The following is a 20,509-nucleotide window of genomic DNA, read 5'->3' on the forward strand; positions in this document are numbered from 1 at the left end:
AACTGTAGTGTTGAAAGTGCCTTCGCTCAGGGCACTATCTTTACTTAACCCAGAGGAGTCTCCGTCTTTTCTGCTTTGAAGCCTGGAGATTGCTGGTGGTGTTGGAATCGACCCATGAGCTGTTGGTGCGTCAGAGAGCAGCGATATCGGGAGAGGGGGGAGGGCAGTGAATGTACTGCAGTCCCCTCGGGGGTGGGTGATCTGTTGGTGCTACAGTATGGACTCGTTAAAGTTACTGTTGCCAGTAAAATCTGCTCTTCTGGTAAAACCTGTCCTCTGAGGCTCAAATATCACAGTCGGAAAGAATAATGTTAGCTTTCAGTGGTGGTGTTGCTCGGGTGGTTTCTGACTTGTATCTCTTCCAACATTCATGTCAATTGAACTCAATGGATGGAGATATTGTGCGCAGACACACTTATGTGAGTGAACTTTAACCTTTTTGCCCTATTTGCCTGTAAAATGCTGAGGGGATAAGAGGAGCGTGTGAATGTTTTAATTGGTGCTTCCTTATTGAATGGTGTTAGATGTTTGTTCAGTAAATATCCAAATGTGAAGTACCATTACCTGTGCTGCGTGTAAGGTGTTCTTGACTAAAATTAGTTCATGCGATTAAAATGGTGTCACCATGGCAACACTTGTGGCCTGTCAGGGGTTTCTGTTGGATGAATATAAAAGGGATTAACAAAAAGGAGCTTTAAACCAGCATAAGAAAGAACTTGCATTTATAATAACGCCTGAGTCATCAATGTGGAGATCTGAATGTTTGTCAACATTTAATTTCTTGAAATTAACATAATTGAAGTATTGCTGAAAGAACAGACATGCTGTCAAAGTTTTGTATCTTGCACTCACCAGGGCCGATGCATGAATGTCAAATTTTAAAGGGAGTAACGATTTATTATGCAGGAAGTAAGGGGGTGCTAATTGGTTGGCAAGTTGGTTTTGATTTGTCGAAACGTTGCCAGGGCGAATGCTATTTTCCTACATGCTTTTGTTCATTTGAAAAGGTTCAATGCCTGGTCATGTTCCTTTTGCCTGCAGAGGACAGGACCCTGCATATGAATATATGGAGCTTCAAGCAAGTGAGCTACATTGCAAGCCTGACAGATGATGCATTGGCCATGACAACATCGTGACAGGGGGCGCGATTTAACCAAATGGGAACTATGTCCCAAGCGAGCGCATTTAGACACATGGTCAACGCTATCTAACATGTCTCCGGTTAGATATGGAACGTCAGCAGGGAATGAGTGGCTAAGGCTACACTTAGTTCCATTCCCTACATGTAGGAGCCCCGCCCGCTGAAACTCTCAGTACAGTGACGATGCCCTAATCTCTCGAGCCTCCGATGAGACCCCCGAATCCCCCCAAGCCCCAACTCACTGTAAGGGGGGGGGGGGGGGGTCCCCTGTTCACTTAGAGATTGGGGTACCTTTTCAAAATGGTGGCTCGATCGCTGAGGAGCCGGACTCGCCGGCGAGTTCAGCTCTCCACTATTGAAATAATTTTGAGTGTGGGTTAGGCCGGGAGAAACTTCCCAAGGCCCAACAAAATGATTAAGGGCGCAATTTACCGGCCGTGTATGCCGGAATTGGAATGTGAAATGGCTGGCAGATCCCGGGAAAGGCCTCTTCCGGGATTACTGATGGTCGTTACACCTCGCAATCTAACAAATTTGCTCTAGATGGCACGATGGCGGGAACCAGGTTTGCAGAGTTAAGTGAGTTTAAAAGCTCATTTAACTCTGCCGATGCCAGATCAAACCAGCTCCTGGCATCTACCGGCCTCACCGAGGAGACCCCAGTTGGCCGCCGTTTAGCACTGGTGTCCACAAACGGGTGGAACGGCATGTGGGGGGGGGGGGGGGCTCCCAGGCAGTGGGAGGTCCTGGGTGCTTGGTATCTGGGCAGGGTGGCACGCAGGAATAGGTGGTGCCACCTGGGCAGCCTGGCAGTGCCACACAGGTGCCATATTGGCACTGCCAGGCTGGCAAGGGGGCTGCCAGTGCCAAGATGCCTGGGTGACATCTTGCCGATGACAGGTATCTGGCCAGGGGCGAGGGGGTGCCCTACCTGTATGAGGTGGGTGTGGGGAGCTCGAGGAACCCCGAACAGGCGGGTTGGGTGTAGTGGGGGGGGGGGGGGGGGGGGGGGGGGGGGGGGAGTCCCGGGGCCGCGTCAGGGGGTCGAGAGCTTAGAGCAGCAGCTCTCATCGGAGATCGTCAGTGCAGGAAATTACGCTATGGCTGTGGCTATGACTATGCCTCGGGAGGCATTCCGCCCAGAACTGACTGTCTTTCTTTTGGCTAGATCACGCCCTAAGTGTGGGTGAATACCGGTCTGGATCTCGCCCAAAAAGCCAGCGGGAATAACCCCACCAAACTCACCCAAAATGACACTTGGGACGTGATTCGCTGGAAAAAAATTCTAAGTGTGGTAGCGAGCGGGAATTTCCGCGAGTTTTCCGGCTCTCGGTCCAGCGAGGCCGGCAACGCTCTTCAACGTCAATTGGTCCACTTAACGAGGCCTCATGGGCTTCTCGCTGCAAATGAAGCCACGCCAGCTGATTCGCCGGCACCATGCTCCGTAGCCCCCTGCCAACAAGGCCGAGCCACACTCCAGCCAGCTCACAATAATGGCGACAAGGAGACCAGCCCCACAATTCGGGCACGCTGGCCTAGGGAGGCTCCTGGATACCTTACAGGCCAAGAAGGATGTCCTGTTCCCCAAGGGTCCTGGAGGGTTAGCCAGAGGGCAGCCTGGGATGAGGTGGCGGCAGCTCCGAGTGCTGGGAATGTGATCAGGAGGGCTGGCTTCCAGTGCAGGGAGAAGGTTAATGACCTACACGGGCAGCACGGTAGCATGGCGGTTAGCATAAATGCTTCACAGCTCCAGGGTCCCAGGTTCGATTCCCGGCTGGGTCACTGTCTGTGTGGAGTCTGCACGTCCTCCCCCTGTGTGCGTGGGTTTCCTCCGGGTGCTCCGGTTTCGTCCCACAGTCCAAAGATGTGCAGGTTAGGTGGATTGGCCATGCTAAATTGCCCGTAGTGTCTTAAATAAGTAAAGTTAAGGGGGGATTGTTGGGTTACGGGTATAGGATGGATACGTGGGTTTGAGTAGGGTGATCATTGCTCGGCACAACATCGAGGGCCGAAGGGCCTGTTCTGTGCTGTACTGTTCTATGTTCTATGTACACTGGGCAGCACGAGCTTGTACACCAACGCACCCCGCCCGCCGAGACCTGTCCGCCCCCACGCGAGCATCAACTCTCCATGCTACCCCCCAGTCTTCCCTCCACCCCCTAACTTTCAACGCCACCCCCCAACCCTCCCTTCACCCCCCTCCCACCACTACAAGCCACGCGTATGGCTAATGATGCCCTATGCCCCCTCTGTGTCTCCTCAGGAAAAGCACTCTCATAATCGGCAGGAAAGTGCCCAGACTGGCGGTGGTGTGCCAGACCTAAGAATCCTCATCTCCTTCAAGGAGTGGGCCCTGGAGGTGACCGGTGTGGCTGAGGACACACGCGGAGGCTGGCGGACACCGTAGAGGCGAGGAACCACTGGACCCCTCCGGGGGACCTGTCAACCTGAGTTGTTGTTGCCTTTCTGACTGCCTGACCCATCCCTCCCACTGACCACATGTCCACTCTCCCACAGGTCCTCCAGCTGGATGGTGCCAGCCCATTCCGGGTGGCACCCTCTCCAGCCTCCCAGGAGACCACCTCAGAGGATTCCACTGTAGTAGTCGTGGCACAGTTGTCATCTCTGCACCAGCACAGATACACGCTCCTCGGTTAGAAATATGAGTGGACAGGGTTCTCGGCACAATCTGGTGAGCACCATACAGCTGCCGATGTACATCAGGTGGAGGCAGGAACTCCCAGGTGAGACAGCAGTCGGAGATCAGCTGGATCCCAGAACCCAGCTGGATCCCAGCCTGATGCTGAGCTTGTGGAAGTGGGTTACCCGGAGCTGATGGAGACGTTTGGGTGCGGCCGCGACATTCAGAGGGAGATGTCAGTGATTTCCCAGCAGGACCATAGCTGCTTGGAGGAGTCCCAGACGCTACGGGGGTAGGAGATGACACTGGCAATACGTGGCACCAAGGCCAACACTGCTATGGTGGCGACCGCAGTGGGGAGCCTGGTGCATGGCATCAGCACCTTTAGTGAAGGTGCCCAAAGTCTCGCATAGTCGGTGATGGCCAAGGTTGACGGTCTCCACAGAATGCCTAACTCGCTTGGCAATGTCATCCAGTCCCAAGCTGACCTTGATGAGGTTCTGCGGGGCATGTCCTGCTCTCAGATAGGCCTGGCAAAGGTGCTGTGGAGCTTGACCCAGACACTGAGTGGCATCGCCGAGGGTGTCGACACGATGGCACAGACTATGAGGAACTGCCTGGGCTGGCAGACTGATGCAGGGGCAGCCAGGGCATGAACCAGCTGCCCCTCTGTCCCAAGGCCCCCAGGGCATGATGGGCACCGACTGGGAGGGGGGGGTGCGCTGAGCATCAACCCGGATGTGTCCCGTGGTGACGGTGGACATCAGCTCCCCCAAGTTCCATCCCTCTGATGAGGCCGGATCTCAGGGTCAGCACATGGGACAGGGTGGCATGGCTATGCCTGTGCTGCTTGACAAATGTGTGGGGGCCCTCTGGCCTCAGAGCCCCCAGAGGACCCCCACTAGGGGCCTCGAAGACCACAGTACGAGGCAATGAGCTGGCTATCTCCACCTCAGATGTACATCCTGGAGATACCTGTACACATTAAGGATCTCTGAGGGCACTGGGAGGGGAGGGTATGGGAGGGGCACCATCAGGAGAGTGAGGAATTGTATTACACATTAAACACCCTTCTGCACAACCATCATGACGCCTCTGTCACTTTCCTCCGCAATGCGGACCGACCTCTGAACCCTTGGCCCATCTCTCCAGACCTTTCCCCCACCACCCCCTCCCGGCACACCACGTGCAGGTGATGTGTGTGAGCGAGCACTCAGCAGACAGGCAGGCGTCAGACTATGACAGAGATTGAGGAGCACCGACGCTCCGCTTTCTGCGGGTTATCATCAGCCCTCTGCCCTCGACAGTGACCCGCCGATGGTGCCTACACAATCCCTGCACCCTGGAGTGATGTAACACATAGCATGGGAGGGTGGGAGATTGGGAGTGGGGGGGGCGGGGGTGACGGATCAGGCCGCGTTCTAGGTGAAGCGGGATGGTATGAGAGCCTCCCTGGCTCACCGGGCTTGCTGGACCCTCCTCGCTCCCACCTGCACTGTGGCCTCTGGCTGGTCCTCGGGTTGCTCCCTGGCCTCGTCCTCCAGCCCCTGCTCGTCCGGCTCCACCTCATCATCCACGTTCCCATCCCCCTCCTCGTCCTCCTCCTCCTTAGGTGGCCACATGTTCCTCTTCACCAGCCTCCAGCTTGTCGCCCTCCTGCTGTGCCGGGTTGTGGGGGGCACAACAGACCACCACAAAGCGGGGACCCTCCGGGCGGTGAACTGCATGGCACCACCGGAGCGGTTGAGGCATCGGAACAGCACCTTGAGGAGTCCGATGCACCGCTCAATCTCAGTCTGGGTGGCTGCATGGGCCTTGCTGTACCGGGTCTCCACGCCGGTCCCCGGCCTCCGTACTGGAGTCATTAACCAGGTCCTCAGCGGATACCCCTTATCCCCTAAGAGCCAGTAGCCCATCCTGGGGTAGTCCTCGAAGTGGGCAGGGATGTTCCACTGGCCCAGAATGAAGCGGTTGTGGTAACTCCCCGGGAAGCGTGCACACACGTGCATTATTTTCATCTGTTGCACACGAGCAGTATGTTGAGGGAGTGGAACACCCTTGTGTTACTGTAGAACACCCCTAGATGGCCCAGTGAGCACACAGAAACATGCATGGTATCTATTACCCCCTGGACCTGGGGCATTCCGGCGATGGCGGAAAAACCTGCTGCCCGGGCATCTTGTGGACTTGGTCCATGTCAAAGATGCTGTAGTTTTCTGCCTGGATGTCCAGGGCATCTGTGACCTGTCGGATGGATCTGAGGGCTGCACCCTGGGAGATACCACACAGTCCGTGCTGCACCCTGGGAAATACCACACAGTCCCCGCTGCACCCTGGGAAATACCACACAGACCCCGCTGCACCCTGGGAGATACCACACAGTCCCCAATGCAGGCTGGGAGATACCACACAGTCCGTGCTGCACCCTGGGAGATACCACACAGTCCGTGCTGCACCCTGGGAGATACCACACAGTCCCCGTTGCACCCTGGGAAATACCACACAGACCCCGCTGCATCCTGGGAGATACCACACAGACCCCGCTGCACCCTGGGAGACACCACACAGTCCCCGCTGCACCCTGGGAGATACCACACAGTCCCCAATGCACCCTGGGAGATACCACACAGTCCATGCTGCACCCTGGGAGATACCACACAGTCCCCGCTGCACCCTGGGAGATACCACACAGACCCCGCTGCACCCTGGGAGATACCACACAGACCCCGCTGCACCCTGGGAGATACCACACAGTCCCCGCTGCACCCTGGGAGATACCACACAGTCCCCAATGCAGGCTGGGAGATACCACACAGTCCGTGCTGCACCCTGGGAGATATCACACAGTCCGTGCTGCACCCTGGGAGATACCACACAGTCCCCAATGCAGGCTGGGAGATACCACACAGTCCCCGCTGCACCCTGGGAGATACCACACAGACCCCGCTGCACCCTGGGAGATACCACACAGTCCCCAATGCAGGCTGGGAGATACCACACAGTCTGTGCTGCACCCTGGGAGATACCACACAGTCCCCAATGCAGGCTGGGAGATACCACACAGTCCGTGCTGCACCCTGGGAGATACCACGCAGTCCCTGCTGCACCCTGGGAGATACCACACAGTCCCCGCTGCACCCTGGGAGATACCACACAGTCCGTGCTGCACCCTGGGAGATACCACACAGACCCCGCTGCACCCTGGGAGATACCACACAGTCCGTGCTGCACCCTGGGAGATACCACACAGTCCCCGCTGCACCCTGGGAGATACCACACAGTCCCCGCTGCACCCTGGGAGATACCACGCAGTCCCCGCTGCACCCTGGGAGATACCACACAGTCCGTGCTGCACCCTGGGAGATACCACACAGTCCCCGCTGCACCCTGGGAGATACCACACAGTCCCCGCTGCACCCTGGGAGATACCACACAGTCCCCGCTGCACCCTGGGAGATACCACACAGACCCCGCTGCACCCTGGGAGATACCACACAGACCCCGCTGCACCCTGGGAGATACCACACAGTCCCCAATGCAGGCTGGGAGATACCACACAGTCCCCGCTGCACCCTGGGAGATACCACACAGACCCCGCTGCACCCTGGGAGATACCACACAGTCCCCGCTGCACCCTGGGAGATACCACACAGACCCCGCTGCACCCTGGGAGATACCACACAGACCCCGCTGCACCCTGGGAGATACCACACAGTCCCCGCTGCACCCTGGGAGATACCACACAGTCCCCAATGCAGGCTGGGAGATACTACACAGTCCCCAATGCAGGCTGGGAGATACCACACAGTCCCCAATGCAGGCTGGGAGATACCACACAGTCCCCAATGCACCCTGGGAGATACCACACAGTCCATGCTGCACCCTGGGAGATACCACACAGTCCCCGCTGCACCCTGGGAGATACCACACAGACCCCGCTGCACCCTGGGAGATACCACACAGACCCCGCTGCACCCTGGGAGATACCACACAGTCCCCGCTGCACCCTGGGAGATACCACACAGTCCCCAATGCAGGCTGGGAGATACCACACAGTCCGTGCTGCACCCTGGGAGATATCACACAGTCCGTGCTGCACCCTGGGAGATACCACACAGTCCGTGCTGCACCCTGGGAGATACCACACAGTCCCCAATGCAGGCTGGGAGATACTACACAGTCCCCAATGCAGGCTGGGAGATACCACACAGTCCCCAATGCAGGCTGGGAGATACCACACAGTCCCCAATGCACCCTGGGAGATACCACACAGTCCATGCTGCACCCTGGGAGATACCACACAGTCCCCGCTGCACCCTGGGACATACCACACAGTCCCCGCTGCAGCCTGGAATGAACATGAGACATAAAGGTTCAGGGCTGCGGCGAACTTGACTGCCGCCAGGACCGGGTGTTCACCTCCATGTGGTGCTAAGTCCGTGAGGATGTGACACAGGTGTCGCACCATCTCCCCGTTGAGGCGGAGATTCCTGCTGCATGGGCTGCCCGTCATTTAATCAAACAACCAGCGATGCCTGTGTACCCTGGGCCATCGTGGGACTCCCCCTCTGGGTCCCTCCCTGGTCTGATGGGCGACTGGGTCATCGGGGTGTGAAGCGAAGTCTGGCACCTTGTCCGTTCCCTCGAGCATCTGCTGACACTGCTGCTGCCGCCGTCTCTGGCATCCGGCACCCGGGCTAACAGCAGCACCATTAGGGCATGTTCTGCAGCTAATATCCCTGCCATAGCGTTCAATATCCGTAAGGAATTGGAAGAGGGTATTAGACTGACAAACAGCGGTGCCTCTCACCCCGGGACCCTCCATTCCCTGATTGATCCCCCTCACCCAGAACGCCCTGCCCACACACTGCCGGCCATAGCGGGCCCCCTCCTCAATGGACCCCAGACCCTGTACCCTGGACACCCACTCACAACATCAACTGGACCGGGTGATGGTCCCTTCCCCGTGGCAGACACCCACCCAGCTGCCCTGGACACCCACTCACAGCATCAACTGGACCGGGTGATGGTCCCTTCCCCGTGGCAGACACCCACCCAGCTGCCCTGGACACCCACTCACACCATCAACTGGACCGGGTGATGGTCCCTTCCCCATGGCAGACACCCACCCAGCTGCCCTGGACATGTCCCCCGGAGCTGTGTCCCATCCTCTGGTCGTTCGGATATTTGCTGCTGGGTGTGTGGTGTTGCCTCCTGCAGTTTTCAGGCACAGTGTCCAGGCATCACGGTCTGATTGGGCTGCTAGGCAATGACTCCCACGTGCTACATGGTCCGCCCACCCACGGAAATCCACTTGGGATGTGTGTAGTGCTCACTTAACTACGATTGCCAACTCCCTCTTAGTAATCGCCTCCAGCAGCACGGCCAGAGGCCTTGGCAGATGGCGGGGGTTAAGAGTGGTTATTGGGGCAGGCGGGCAGGGACAAGGTTTGTCCCCGGAACGGGTCCACACAATCCAGGAGTCGGCATGGTGGTGCTGCGTGCGGGTGTCCCTGGTTGCCCCGCAGAGCCTTCCCCCTCCCCACCCTCCCAAGGTGGCCTATCCCTGCGGAGGATCCTCCACCACCAGTGGAGGGTCACCCACAACCCACCGAGCACTGGGGCGGCAAGCCCAGCACCCCCGGGCTCTTTGCCTGTGAGCAAAGATGGCTCCTCACCTCCTCGGCTCCCCACAGAAACCCTTCTTCCAGAGTACTAATCGGTGCCAGCGTGACCACTGACTAGGGCGGGGGGGCTGGCTCTCGTTAATTGTATGAAAATGGGGCTTAAGTGGTGATAATTGGTTTCTCGCCACGCTGCAGCGAGATCCTGTATTCGCTTACGGGAGTGGGCTGGTTGCAGAGCAAACTTTGGCGCCCGAGGCAGATCTCGCTTTTGGCCTCTCCCGCTATTCATCGGCCTTATTTTGCTTGAGCGAAAGCGTAACCAGGCTGGATAATTGTGTCCTAAGGGTTGCAGCCTCCATCTGATGTACATCAGCAACAGTGTGGTGCTCACCGGATTGTGGCCCAGAAGCCTGACCACTAACCGTGCCCACTGAGGTGCGCGTGTATTTGTGCTGGTGGAGGGTGGGGATAATAGCTGTGACGCCTCGATCGTGTTTTTCTTGGAGCTCCTCTCCGAGGTAGTTTCCTGAGAGGCTGGAGAAGGGGTCACCCGGGGTGGGCCATCAGCTGGAGGACCTGCGGGAGAATGGACATGTGGTCAGTGGGAGGGATGGGTCAGTCAATAAGGCAATAACAACTCAGGTTGGACAGATCCTCTGGGTGGGGTCCGGTGTTTCCTCATCTCTGCGGCTTCCGCCAACCTCCGCGTTGGTGACCGCTCTGTCCTCGGCCACTCCAATCACCACCAGGGCACGCTCCTCGGAGGTGGTGAGGATTCTTATGTCCAGCACACCACCGCCAGTCTGGGCCCTCTCCCGACGATTATGGGAGAGCTTTTCCTGAGGAGAGACAGAGAGGGCGCCATTAGCCACACACCTGGTTCACAGTGGTGGAAGGGAATGTGTGAAGGAAGGGTTGGGGGGTTGAAGGGAGAGGGGGAGTGGAGGGAGTGTTGGGGGTTGTGTGGAGATTTGGGGGTAGATGCTCACATTGGGGCAGTAAGGTGTCGGGTGGGGGTGGCAGTGTTGGTGTCTACTAACTTGTGTTACCCATTGACCTTTTAAAAAATTAATTTACAGGATGTGGGCGTGGCTGGTTAGGCCGGCATTTATTGCCCATCCCTAGTTGCCCTTCAGAAGGTGGTGATGAGTTTCCTTCTTGAACCGCTGCAATCCTTCAGGTGTAGGTACACCCACTGTGCTGTTAGAGAGGGAGTTCCAGGATTTTGACCCAGCGACAGTGAAGGAATTGCGATATATTTTCAAGTCAGGGTGGCGAATGACTTGGCGGGAAATCTCCAGATGGTGGGGTTCCCAGGTACCTGCTGCTCTTGTCCTTCTGGATGGTAGTGGTCGTGCGTTTGGAAAGTGCTGTCTAATGAACCTTGGTGAGTTACTGCAGTGCATCTTGTAGATGGTACACACGGCTGCCATTGTTTGTCAGGGTGGAGGATTTGAATGTTTGTGGAAGGGGGAGTAATCAAGCTTTGTCCTGGATGGTGTTGGAGCTGCACTCATCCAGGCAAGTGGAGAGTATTCCATTACACTCCTGACTTGTGCCTTGTCAATGGTGGACAGGCTTTGGGAGGGTCAGAAGGTGAGTTACTCACCGTAGGATTCCTAGCCTTTGACCTGCCCTGGTAGCCACAATATTAATATGGCTAGTCCAGTTCAGTTTCTGGTCAATGGTAACCCCCCCAGGATGTTGATTGTGGGGGATTCAGTGATGCTAATGCCATTGAAAGTCAAGGGCTGATGGTTAGATCTTCTCTTGTAGGAGATGGCCATTGCCTGGCACTTGTGTGGCGCGAATGTAACTTGCCACTTGTCAGCCAAAACCTGGATATTGTCCAGGTCTTGCTGCATTTGGACATGGATGGCTTCATTATCTGAGGAGTCATGAATGGTGCTAACATTGTGCAGTCATCTGCAAACATCCCACTTCTAACCTTACGATGGAAGGGAGGTCATTGATGAAATAGCTGAAGATGGTTGGGCCTAGGACACTACCCTGAGGAACTCCTGCAGTGATGTCCTGGAGCTGGGATGATTGATCTCCAACCACCACAACCATCTTCCTTTGTGTCAGGTATGACTCCAACCAGCGGATAGTTTTCCCCCTGATTCCCATTGACTCCAGTTTAGCTCGGGCTCCTTGATGCCATACTCGGTCAAATGCTGCCTTGATGTCGAGGGCAGTCACTCTCACCTCATCTCGGGTATTCAGCTCTTTTGTCCATGTTTGAACCAAGGCTGTAATGAGGTCAGGAGCTGAGTGACCCTGGTGGAACCCAAACTGAGCGACCATGAGCAGGTTATTGCTGAGTAAGTGCCGCTTGATGGCACTGTTGATGACTCCTTCCATCACTTTGCTGATATTGGAGAGTAGACTGCTAGGGTAGTAATTGGCTGGGATGGATTTGTCCTTTTTCTTATGTGCAGGACACACCTGGGCAATTTTCCACATTGCCGGGTAGATACTAGAGTTGTAGCTGTACTGGAACAGCTTGGCTAGGGGTGCGGCAAGTTGTGGAGCACAAGTCTTCAGTACTATTGCCAGAATATTACCAGTATCCAGTGCCTTCAGCCTTCTTGCTATCACGTGGAGTGAATCGTTTTGGTTGAAGACTGATACCTGTGATGCTGGGGACCTCCGGAGGATACTGTGATGGATCATCCACTCGGCACTTCTGGCTGACGATTGTTGCGAATGGTCTTTTGCACAGATGTGCAGGGCTCTTCCATCATTGAGGATGGTGATAATTTTGGAGCTTCCTCTTCCGGTGAGTTGTTCAATAGTCCACCGCCATTCAGGGCTGGATGTGGCAGGACTGCAGAGCTTGGATCTGATGCATTAGTTGTGAAATCGCTTGGCTCTGCCCAATACTTGCTGCTTATGCTGTTTGGCACATAAGTAGTCCTGTGTTTATAGCTTCACCAGGTTGACACCTCATTTTTTGGTATGCCTGATGTTGCTCCTGGCATGCTCTCCTGCACTCTTCATTGAACCAGGGTTGATCCCCTGGCTTGGTGGTAATGGTAGAGTGGGGAATATGCCAGACCATGAGGTTGCAGATTGAGGTTGAATACAATTCTGCTGCTGATGGCTCACAACACCTCATGGATGCCCAATCTTGAGTTGCTAGATCTGTTTGAAGTCTATCCCATTTAGCATGATGGGAGTGCCAAACAACACGATGGAGGGTATCCTCAATGTGAAGACACTGGAAGCCAGTCTTCCTGGTAACATTCCCGGCGCTCACAGCTGCTACCACCTTATCCCAGACAGCACTGGCGGACCGATGTCTCACCCTCCAGGACTCTCGGGGAACAAAACATCCCTCTTGGCCTCCACTGCGTCCAGGAGCCTCCCCAGATCTGCATCTCTTCTTGGGGCTGGTCTCCTGAGCACTGTTGTTGTGAGCTGGCTGGGGTTGGCTGGGCAAGTGCTGCTCGACCTTGTTAGCAAATCAGCTGGCGAGCCTTCTTCTGCGACAAGTAGCCCGTGGGGCCTCGTTGAGTGGATCAATTAACGTTGATTAGCTTTGCCGTCCTCCCTGGGCTAAGCACCGGGAAGCTCGCAGCAAACCCCCCCCCTCCGCACCCCCTGCACCCCACATCACACAAGCAGAGCAGACCCAGGTCCAATCCCTTTCAAGTGACAGTGCCAAGGTGCCAGGCTGGTGGTGCCAGGCTGGCAGTGTCAGGGTATTACCCTGTCTGGGGGTCAATAAGGTGGAGGCCTCCGATCCCCTGGGAGACTCACCCACCCCCCCACCAGTGCCGTTCCACCTGAGTCCCCCCTTTGTGGGTACCATTAAAGAATGGTATTCCCTTAAGGTCACCGAGGCAAAGGGGTTAGATCCTTAAGCCTCAGGTAGATCAGGCGAGTGTGTATTAGAGTGAGACTAGCTGTTCACTCCAATATGCAGATTAGCCAAATACTGATCCTGCCCACAATGGGCAGGATTCAGATCGGGACATCTCACAAAATCACATTTGACCTCGTGAAGCATGTAGAGCCGGGTAACTCCCGCGAGAGGCCTCTGCCGGCATCTACCAGCCCGGATCAGGCGGGACACGGCCGGTAGATCACGTCCTTCATTTTTAATTTTCGCACAATTCAGTAAGTTTTTCTTCCAGTAGTGTGTGTCGATTTTCCAAGTCAGATTAAAATATGTTAAAGTTCTGGAGGTTTACGCAAGGGCTCTCGTTGCCACCATACTATGGGGGCGATTCTCTGAGCCCCACGCCAGGCTGGAGAACGGTCGGGGGTGGGGCAGCCGTGGAGAGGGGGGGGGAAGGGGGGCTTCCTCACTGGGGGGGGGGGGGGGGCCTCCGATGGGGTCTGGCCCGCGATCGGGGCCCACCAATTGGCCTCTTGTCCCCGCCCCCGGCGCGCTAAAGAAGTCCCCCGCGCATGCGCGGGTTGGCGCGGTGCCCATTTTGCGCCAGGAAAGGAGGCTGGAACGGCGTGAACCGCTCCAGCGCCGTGCTAGCCCCCTGTGGGGGGCCAGAATCGCCGTACCCGGGCCCGGTTCGCACTGTCGTGAAACGTGACGGCGTTCACGACAGCGCGAACACTTATAGAACATAGAACAGTACAGCACAGAACAGGCCCTTCGGCCCTCAATGTTGTGCCGAACAATGATCATCCTACTCAAACCCACGTATCCACCCTATACCCGTAACCCAACAACCCCCCCCCCCCCCTCCCTCCCTAACCTTTACTTTTTAGGACACTACGAGCAATTTAACTTGGGCTCCATATTGGAAAATTGGCCCCTCTGTTCTTGTCTTTTGGTTCCCAAATATTGTTAATCACAGTTTTATATTTGAAAACTGAGAACTTTTTATCTTTTAGTTTGCCTTGCTGCCTTGTACACAAGAAGGGCCGGTTTCAACTCATTCTCTTACATGTCATCTGAGTCTCCAGTCTGTCATAATATACACACAGGTATATGATGGTGCACCAACAGACATTGATTGACACACAGGATGACCAATGAACACACAAAACACAGCAGCCAATCACCAGACAGGACACGACCACTATAAAGCCAGAGAGCACTAGTTTTCCCGCTCTCTTGGGATCCAGCCTCTGAGACAGTCAGAGCCCGTGAGCAACAACTAGAACATCCACCATGTGGTAGTAAGATAGTCTGGTCAGGTTAGCCTCAGGTCTCCAGTCAAGTCAGCATAGTGTCAGGGCAGTACGGTGGCACAGTGGGTTAGCCCTGCTGCCTCACGGCGCCGAGGTCCCAGTTTTGAATCCCGGCTCTGGGTCACTGTCCGTGTGGAGTTTGCACATTCTCCCTGTGTTTGCGTGGGTTTCACCCCCACAACCCAAAGATGTGCAGGATAGGTGGAATGGCCACGCTAAATTGTCCCTTAATTGGAAAAAAATAATTGGGTACTCTAAATTTATGAAAAAAAACTCAGCATAGTGTCAACCCACAGTTAAAGTATGTTTAATAGTGAACAGTTCAATAAAATCAAGTTGCATTTCTTCAAGTGTTGGAAGCCTGTCTCTCTCAATGCTGCAGTAAACGCAGTCCTCGCAGACCCAGCTTACCCAACACATCACAGTCTACCTATGAAATGTGGCCCCCGGCAGACTAAGATATAACAAATGGTTCCTCGCTAATCGCAGCATGTTCAGGGAGGGGATGCCATAGCGGTACAGCCACTGGACTACTAATGCAGACAGCCAAAGCAATTCTTTACAGTCTCAGATTCGAATGGCTCCACAGCAGATGGTGAAATTTGAATTCATTAAAAAAAGTCTGGAAAAAGTCTTGTGAAGACTAAGAAACATTGTTGTAAAAACTCACGAGTGTCCTTTAGGGAAAGAAATCTGCTGCTGTCCTTACCTGGTTTGGCCTACATGTGACTCCAGACCCATAGCAATGTGGTTGACTCTTAAATGTATTTGACACGGCCCAGCAAGCTGCTCAGCGGATGGGCAATTAATGCTGGCCCTGCCAGCGATACCCACATCCCGTGAATGAATTTTTAAGAAGCAACGAGACCACAGACTGCTGAACCTTTTGGAGTGGGTGGTGGTTGATTGGTGAAGCATCCTGGGAGCAGAATTCAGGCTGTAAGGAACGGGTGGGCTCTGACTGCCTGCAGGGGGCAAGATGCCAGCCGCTGTGCACATTTTAGCAGCTCGTTTTGGGATCCGCTAGGCAGCCGCTCACAGCAGGAGTGGTGAGGACTCTCCAGGAGAGCGCATTGGTCTATATTCAGCACTGACACGGCCAGTCATTTTCACAGGGCCTCAATTAACAGGATTGCTGAAGGTACAGGGTGTAATGTGTTTTTATCAAAAGAATTCCATTCATTAAACATGCGACCGTCGCTAGTAGTCTCTTCAGATGTGTGCTTGCTATCCTGGCAGCTTTTATCCTGGGGCAGTCACAGGCACTGTAACTATTCATTCTCCCACACAGACTGTGGTGGACAGGGAGATCAGGGGGGAGGGATGGCCGCAGACACCTGTATGAAACTTCACACTAAGGTTCAAGGGCGATACAACCACTGCCATCAGTACACGGACCACCACTGAGCAGATGGTTAACTCCTGAAGATGTGGTTTTGGTGCCTTGACCGGTCGGCGGGGTGGGTGGGGGTGGTACGCCCTTACGAGGGTTTCCTCCGCATTGGGGTTCTGTTGCATTTTTCACGACAGGGCCCGACAGGGAAGGGTGGGCCTGGAGGAGGAGCTCTCACTACTGTCTCAGAAGCTGCAGGAGAGCTTCACCGTATGGTGGTGGGGTGGCCATATCATGATGGCCAACCAGGTTGCTGCCCTTCTGCTATTGCACATTCTGTTACTGTACAGCTTGCAGCCATGTTAATGGCTGATAGACACCCTATCAATGGGGCCACCCACATTTAGTTCTTAATATCTCTGCTCTTCCTAAGCAATCATGGGGGATGATCACTTTTCAAAAAATTATTTCACAGGATGTGGACGCCGTTGGCTGGCCCAGCATTTGTTGCCCATCCCTAATTGCCCTTGAACTGAGTGACACGCTAGGCCATTTCAGAGGGCAGTTAAGAGTGAACCACACTGAGGGCAGCATGGTGGCGCAGTGGGTTAGCCCTGCTGCCTCACGGTGCCGAGGTCCCAAGAGGTTTCCAAGAGTGGGGGTGTCAGTTACAAGGGGTCACGATTTCAAGGTGAGAGAGGGAAAGTTTAAGGGAGATGTGCGTGGAAAGTTTTTTACGCAGAGTTTGGTGGGTGCCTGGAACGCTTTGCCAGCGGAGGTGGTAGAGGCAGGCACGATAGCATCATTTAAGATGCATCTATACTGATATATGAACAGGTGGGGAACGGAGCGAAGTAGATCCTTGGAAAATAGGCGACAGGTTTAGATAAAGGATCTGGATCGGCGCAGGCTGGGAGGGCCGAAGGGCCTGTTCCTGTGCTGTAATTTTCTTTGTTCTTTGTCCCTGGTTCGATTCCGGCTCTGGGTCACTGTCTGTGTGGAATTTGCACATTTTCCCCGTGTTTGCATGGGTTTCGCCCTCACAACCCAAAGATGTGCAAGGGAGGTGGATTGAACACGCTAAATTGCCCCTTAATTGGAAAAAACTGAATTGGGTACTCTAAATTTATACAAAAAAAAGAGTTAACCACACTGCTGTGGCCTTGTTCCACAAAGGTGTCCCGGTGTCACTCAACAACTGTGAGCGGGGCCAGAACTCAGGACTTCCAACACCAGGGTCACAACACAGCCAGGGATATCCTCTGCTCCACATCTTCATCACTTCTATCAAGTTGTCTCTCACTGTTCTCTCTCCTGAGGAGCCCTAGGCTGTTCAGGATATCTTGATAGTTCCAATCCCGCTGTGTGTGTGTGTGTGGGCTTGTGTGTGTGCGGGCATGTGAGTGTGTGTGCGGGCATGTGAGTGTGTGTGCGGGCATGTGAGTGTGTGTGCGGGCATGTGAGTGTGTGCGCGGGCATGTGAGTGTGTGCGCGGGCATGTGAGTGTGTGCGCGGGCATGTGAGTGTGTGCGCGGGCATGTGAGTGTGTGCGCGGGCATGTGAGTGTGTGTGCGGGCATGTGAGTGTGTGCATGTGTGTGCAAGCATGTGAGTGTTTGCGCGGGCATGTGAGTGTGTGTGCGGGCATGTGAGTGTGTGCGCGGGCATGTGAGTGTGTGCGCGGGCATGTGAGTGTGTGCGCAGGCACGTGAGTGTGTGTGCGGGCATGTGAGTGTGCACATGTGTGTGCAAGCATTTGTGTGTGCGCGGGCATGTGAGTGTGTGTGCAGGCATGTGAGTGTGTGCGCGGGCATGTGAGTGTGGGCGCAGGCATGTGAGTGTGTGTGCGGGCATGTGAGTGTGTGCATGTGTGTGCAAGCATGTGAGTGTGTGTGCAGGCATGTGAGTGTGTGCATGTGTGTGCGGGCATGTGAGTGTGTGCAGGCATGTGAGTGTGTGCACGGGCATGTGAGTGTGTGCAGGCATGTGAGTGCGTGCGCGGGCATGTGAGTGTGTGCGCGGGCATGTGAGTGTGTGCGCGGGCATGTGAGTGTGTGCGCGGGCATGTGAGTGTGTGCGCGGGCATGTGAGTGTGTGCGCGGGCATGTGAGTGTGTGTGCGGGCATGTGAGTGTGTGTGCGGGCATGTGTGTGTGCGGGCATGTGAGTGTGTGCGCGGGCATGTGAGTGTGTGTGCGGGCATGTGTGTGTGCGGGCATGTGAGTGTGTGCGCGGGCATGTGAGTGTGTGCGCGGGCATGTGAGTGTGTGCATGTGTGTGCAGGCATGTGAGTGTGTGCACGGGCATGTGAGTGTGTGCGCGGGCATGTGAGTGTGTGCGCGGGCATGTGAGTGTGTGCATGGGCATGTGAGTGTGTGCGCGGGCATGTGAGTGTGTGCGCGGGCATGTGAGTGTGTGCGCGGGCATGTGTGTGTGCGGGCATGTGAGTGTGTGTGCGGGCATGTGTGTGTGCGGGCATGTGAGTGTGTGCGCGGGCATGTGTGTGTGCGGGCATGTGAGTGTGTGTGCGGGCATGTGAGTGTGTGTTCTGGCATGTGAGTGTGTGCAGGCATGTGAGTGTGTGTGCGGGCATGTGAGTGTGTGCAGGCATGTGAGTGTGTGCGCAGGCATGTGAGTGTGTGCACGGGCATGTGAGTGTGTGCGCGGGCATGTGAGTGTGTGCGCGGGCATGTGAGTGTGTGCGCGGGCATGTGAGTGTGTGCGCGGGCATGTGAGTGTGTGTGCGGGCATGTGAGTGTGCGGGCATGTGAGTGTGTGTGCGGGCATGTGAGAGTGTGTGCGGACATGTGAGTGTGTGCGCGGGCATGTGAGTGTGTGTGCGGGCATGTGAGTATGTGCATGTGAGTGTGTGCACGGGCATGTGAGTGTGTGTGCGAGCATGTGAGTATGTGCATGTGAGTGTGAGTGCGGACATGTGAGTGTGTGCGCGGGCGTGTGAGTGTGTGCGCAGGCGTGTGAGTGTGTGCGTGGGCGTGTGAGTGTGAGCGCGGGCGTGTGAATGTGTGCGCGGGCATGTGAGTGTGTGTGCAGGTATGTAAGTATGTGCGCATGTGTGAATATGTGGGTGCATGAGTGTGTGCGCCACATGTGCGCACATGAGTGAGTGTGAGTGGACACGTGTGTGTGTGCACATGTGCATGAGTGTGTGTACGTGAGTGTGTGCGCGTGCATGGGTCTGCTTGCACGCATGTGTGCGTGTGCATACATTTATGTGCATGTGTGTAGGGTAAATGTGATATAAAATGACAAAATTAATGCTGACCAACCCCCCAATTCCACTCTCTAAAGCCGTGACTAATTCCAATTAAACAGCACTCGGAGAGTTTGTACAGCCGAGCTAAGGTGGCTCCATTGTTTAGCTCTTTGCAGCTGGAGTGGGTGAGGAGGAAGTGGGCCTCATTGCAGCTTCAATTCCTTTGGAGGCTGGACTGGCATCGTTTACAATCTAATTGCTGCATTTTCTTAGCATCATCTGCACCACCCAGAGTTATCTTAGTCACAGTGCTTTGGTGGTGTTGTGCTTTTGAAGCAGTTTAAACTGTCAGGACAGCCATAATTCTATCACTTCCCCCATGAAGTGCGAGAAGTGAGTGTTTCCTCTGTGTGTTTGCTACATTTGCTGCATGTTGTGATTGTGTAGAACGCGACAATACTACATTGCTAATGACACACAGCAGTCTCCTGCTGTTACTGTGCTGCAGATATGATGAGCTGTTGAGCTACTGTGTGTCCTGGTCAGATTCCAAGTTTCACTAGCCGAGGGGGTAACCTCCTTGGCCCCCTAGTCTGATTTCACCTGGAGGTCACAGTGAGGGGCCTATGATTAGCGTCAGGCCCGAGGTTAGAGTGCGAGAGCACAACAAAACTAACATCCCAATCAGAAGTCTGTAATTCCCCATGCTTCACCGGGGCCCGATCTGCCCTCTCACAACAGTTAGACACGGTTGCCTGAACCAATTTGGATCAATCCTCAGGCCTCGGTCACATAGAACATAGAACAGTACAGCACAGAACAGGCCCTTCGGCCCTCAATGTTGTGCCGAGCCATGATCACCCAACTCTAACCCACGTATCCACCCTATACGCGTAACCCAACAACCCCCCCTTAACCTTACTTTTATTAGGACACTACGGGCAATTTAGCATGGCCAATCCACCTAACCCGCCCATCTTTGGACTGTGGGAGGAAACCGGAGCACCCGGAGGAAACCCACGCACACAGGGGGAGGACGTGCAGACTCCACACAGACAGTGACCTAGCCGGGAATCGAACCTGGGATCCTGGAGCTGTGAAGCATTTATGCTAACCACCATGCTACCCTGCTGCCCCCACATATTCAGCATGAGCTGCTTTCATCAGGGATAAGACCCCTAATTCACAAACTCCCAACATGATTGGGCTGCCTAAAAATAAAAGATGCCATGAATGTAGCTATGGAAGCAAAAACCAGCAGAGATTGAATTCTGACCATCCCATTGCTAAATTAATGTGCTTTTCATATGAATTAGGATCGGGAGAAGGCCACTCGGCCCCTCGAGCCTGCTCCGCCATTCCAGAAGGTCATGGCTGATCTGATTGGAACTT

General features: G+C 55.0%; 1 protein-coding gene across 1 annotated transcript in view; it reads left to right on the forward strand.

The window, feature by feature from the left end:
• The first annotated feature begins 237 nt into the window (after positions 1–237).
• The window catches only part of camkk1a (calcium/calmodulin-dependent protein kinase kinase 1, alpha a), a 123,257-nt gene continuing 102,985 nt past the window's right edge, over positions 238–20,509 (forward strand). Inside the window, exon 1 of the mRNA XM_038813088.1 lies at positions 238–419. Within this exon, the coding sequence (XP_038669016.1) occupies positions 391–419 (29 nt within the window). The 5' untranslated portion in view covers positions 238–390. The remainder of the gene's footprint in view (positions 420–20,509) is intronic.

This window comes from Scyliorhinus canicula, chromosome 12 (assembly GCF_902713615.1).
Source record: "Scyliorhinus canicula chromosome 12, sScyCan1.1, whole genome shotgun sequence".
Classification (NCBI taxonomy): domain Eukaryota; kingdom Metazoa; phylum Chordata; class Chondrichthyes; order Carcharhiniformes; family Scyliorhinidae; genus Scyliorhinus; species Scyliorhinus canicula.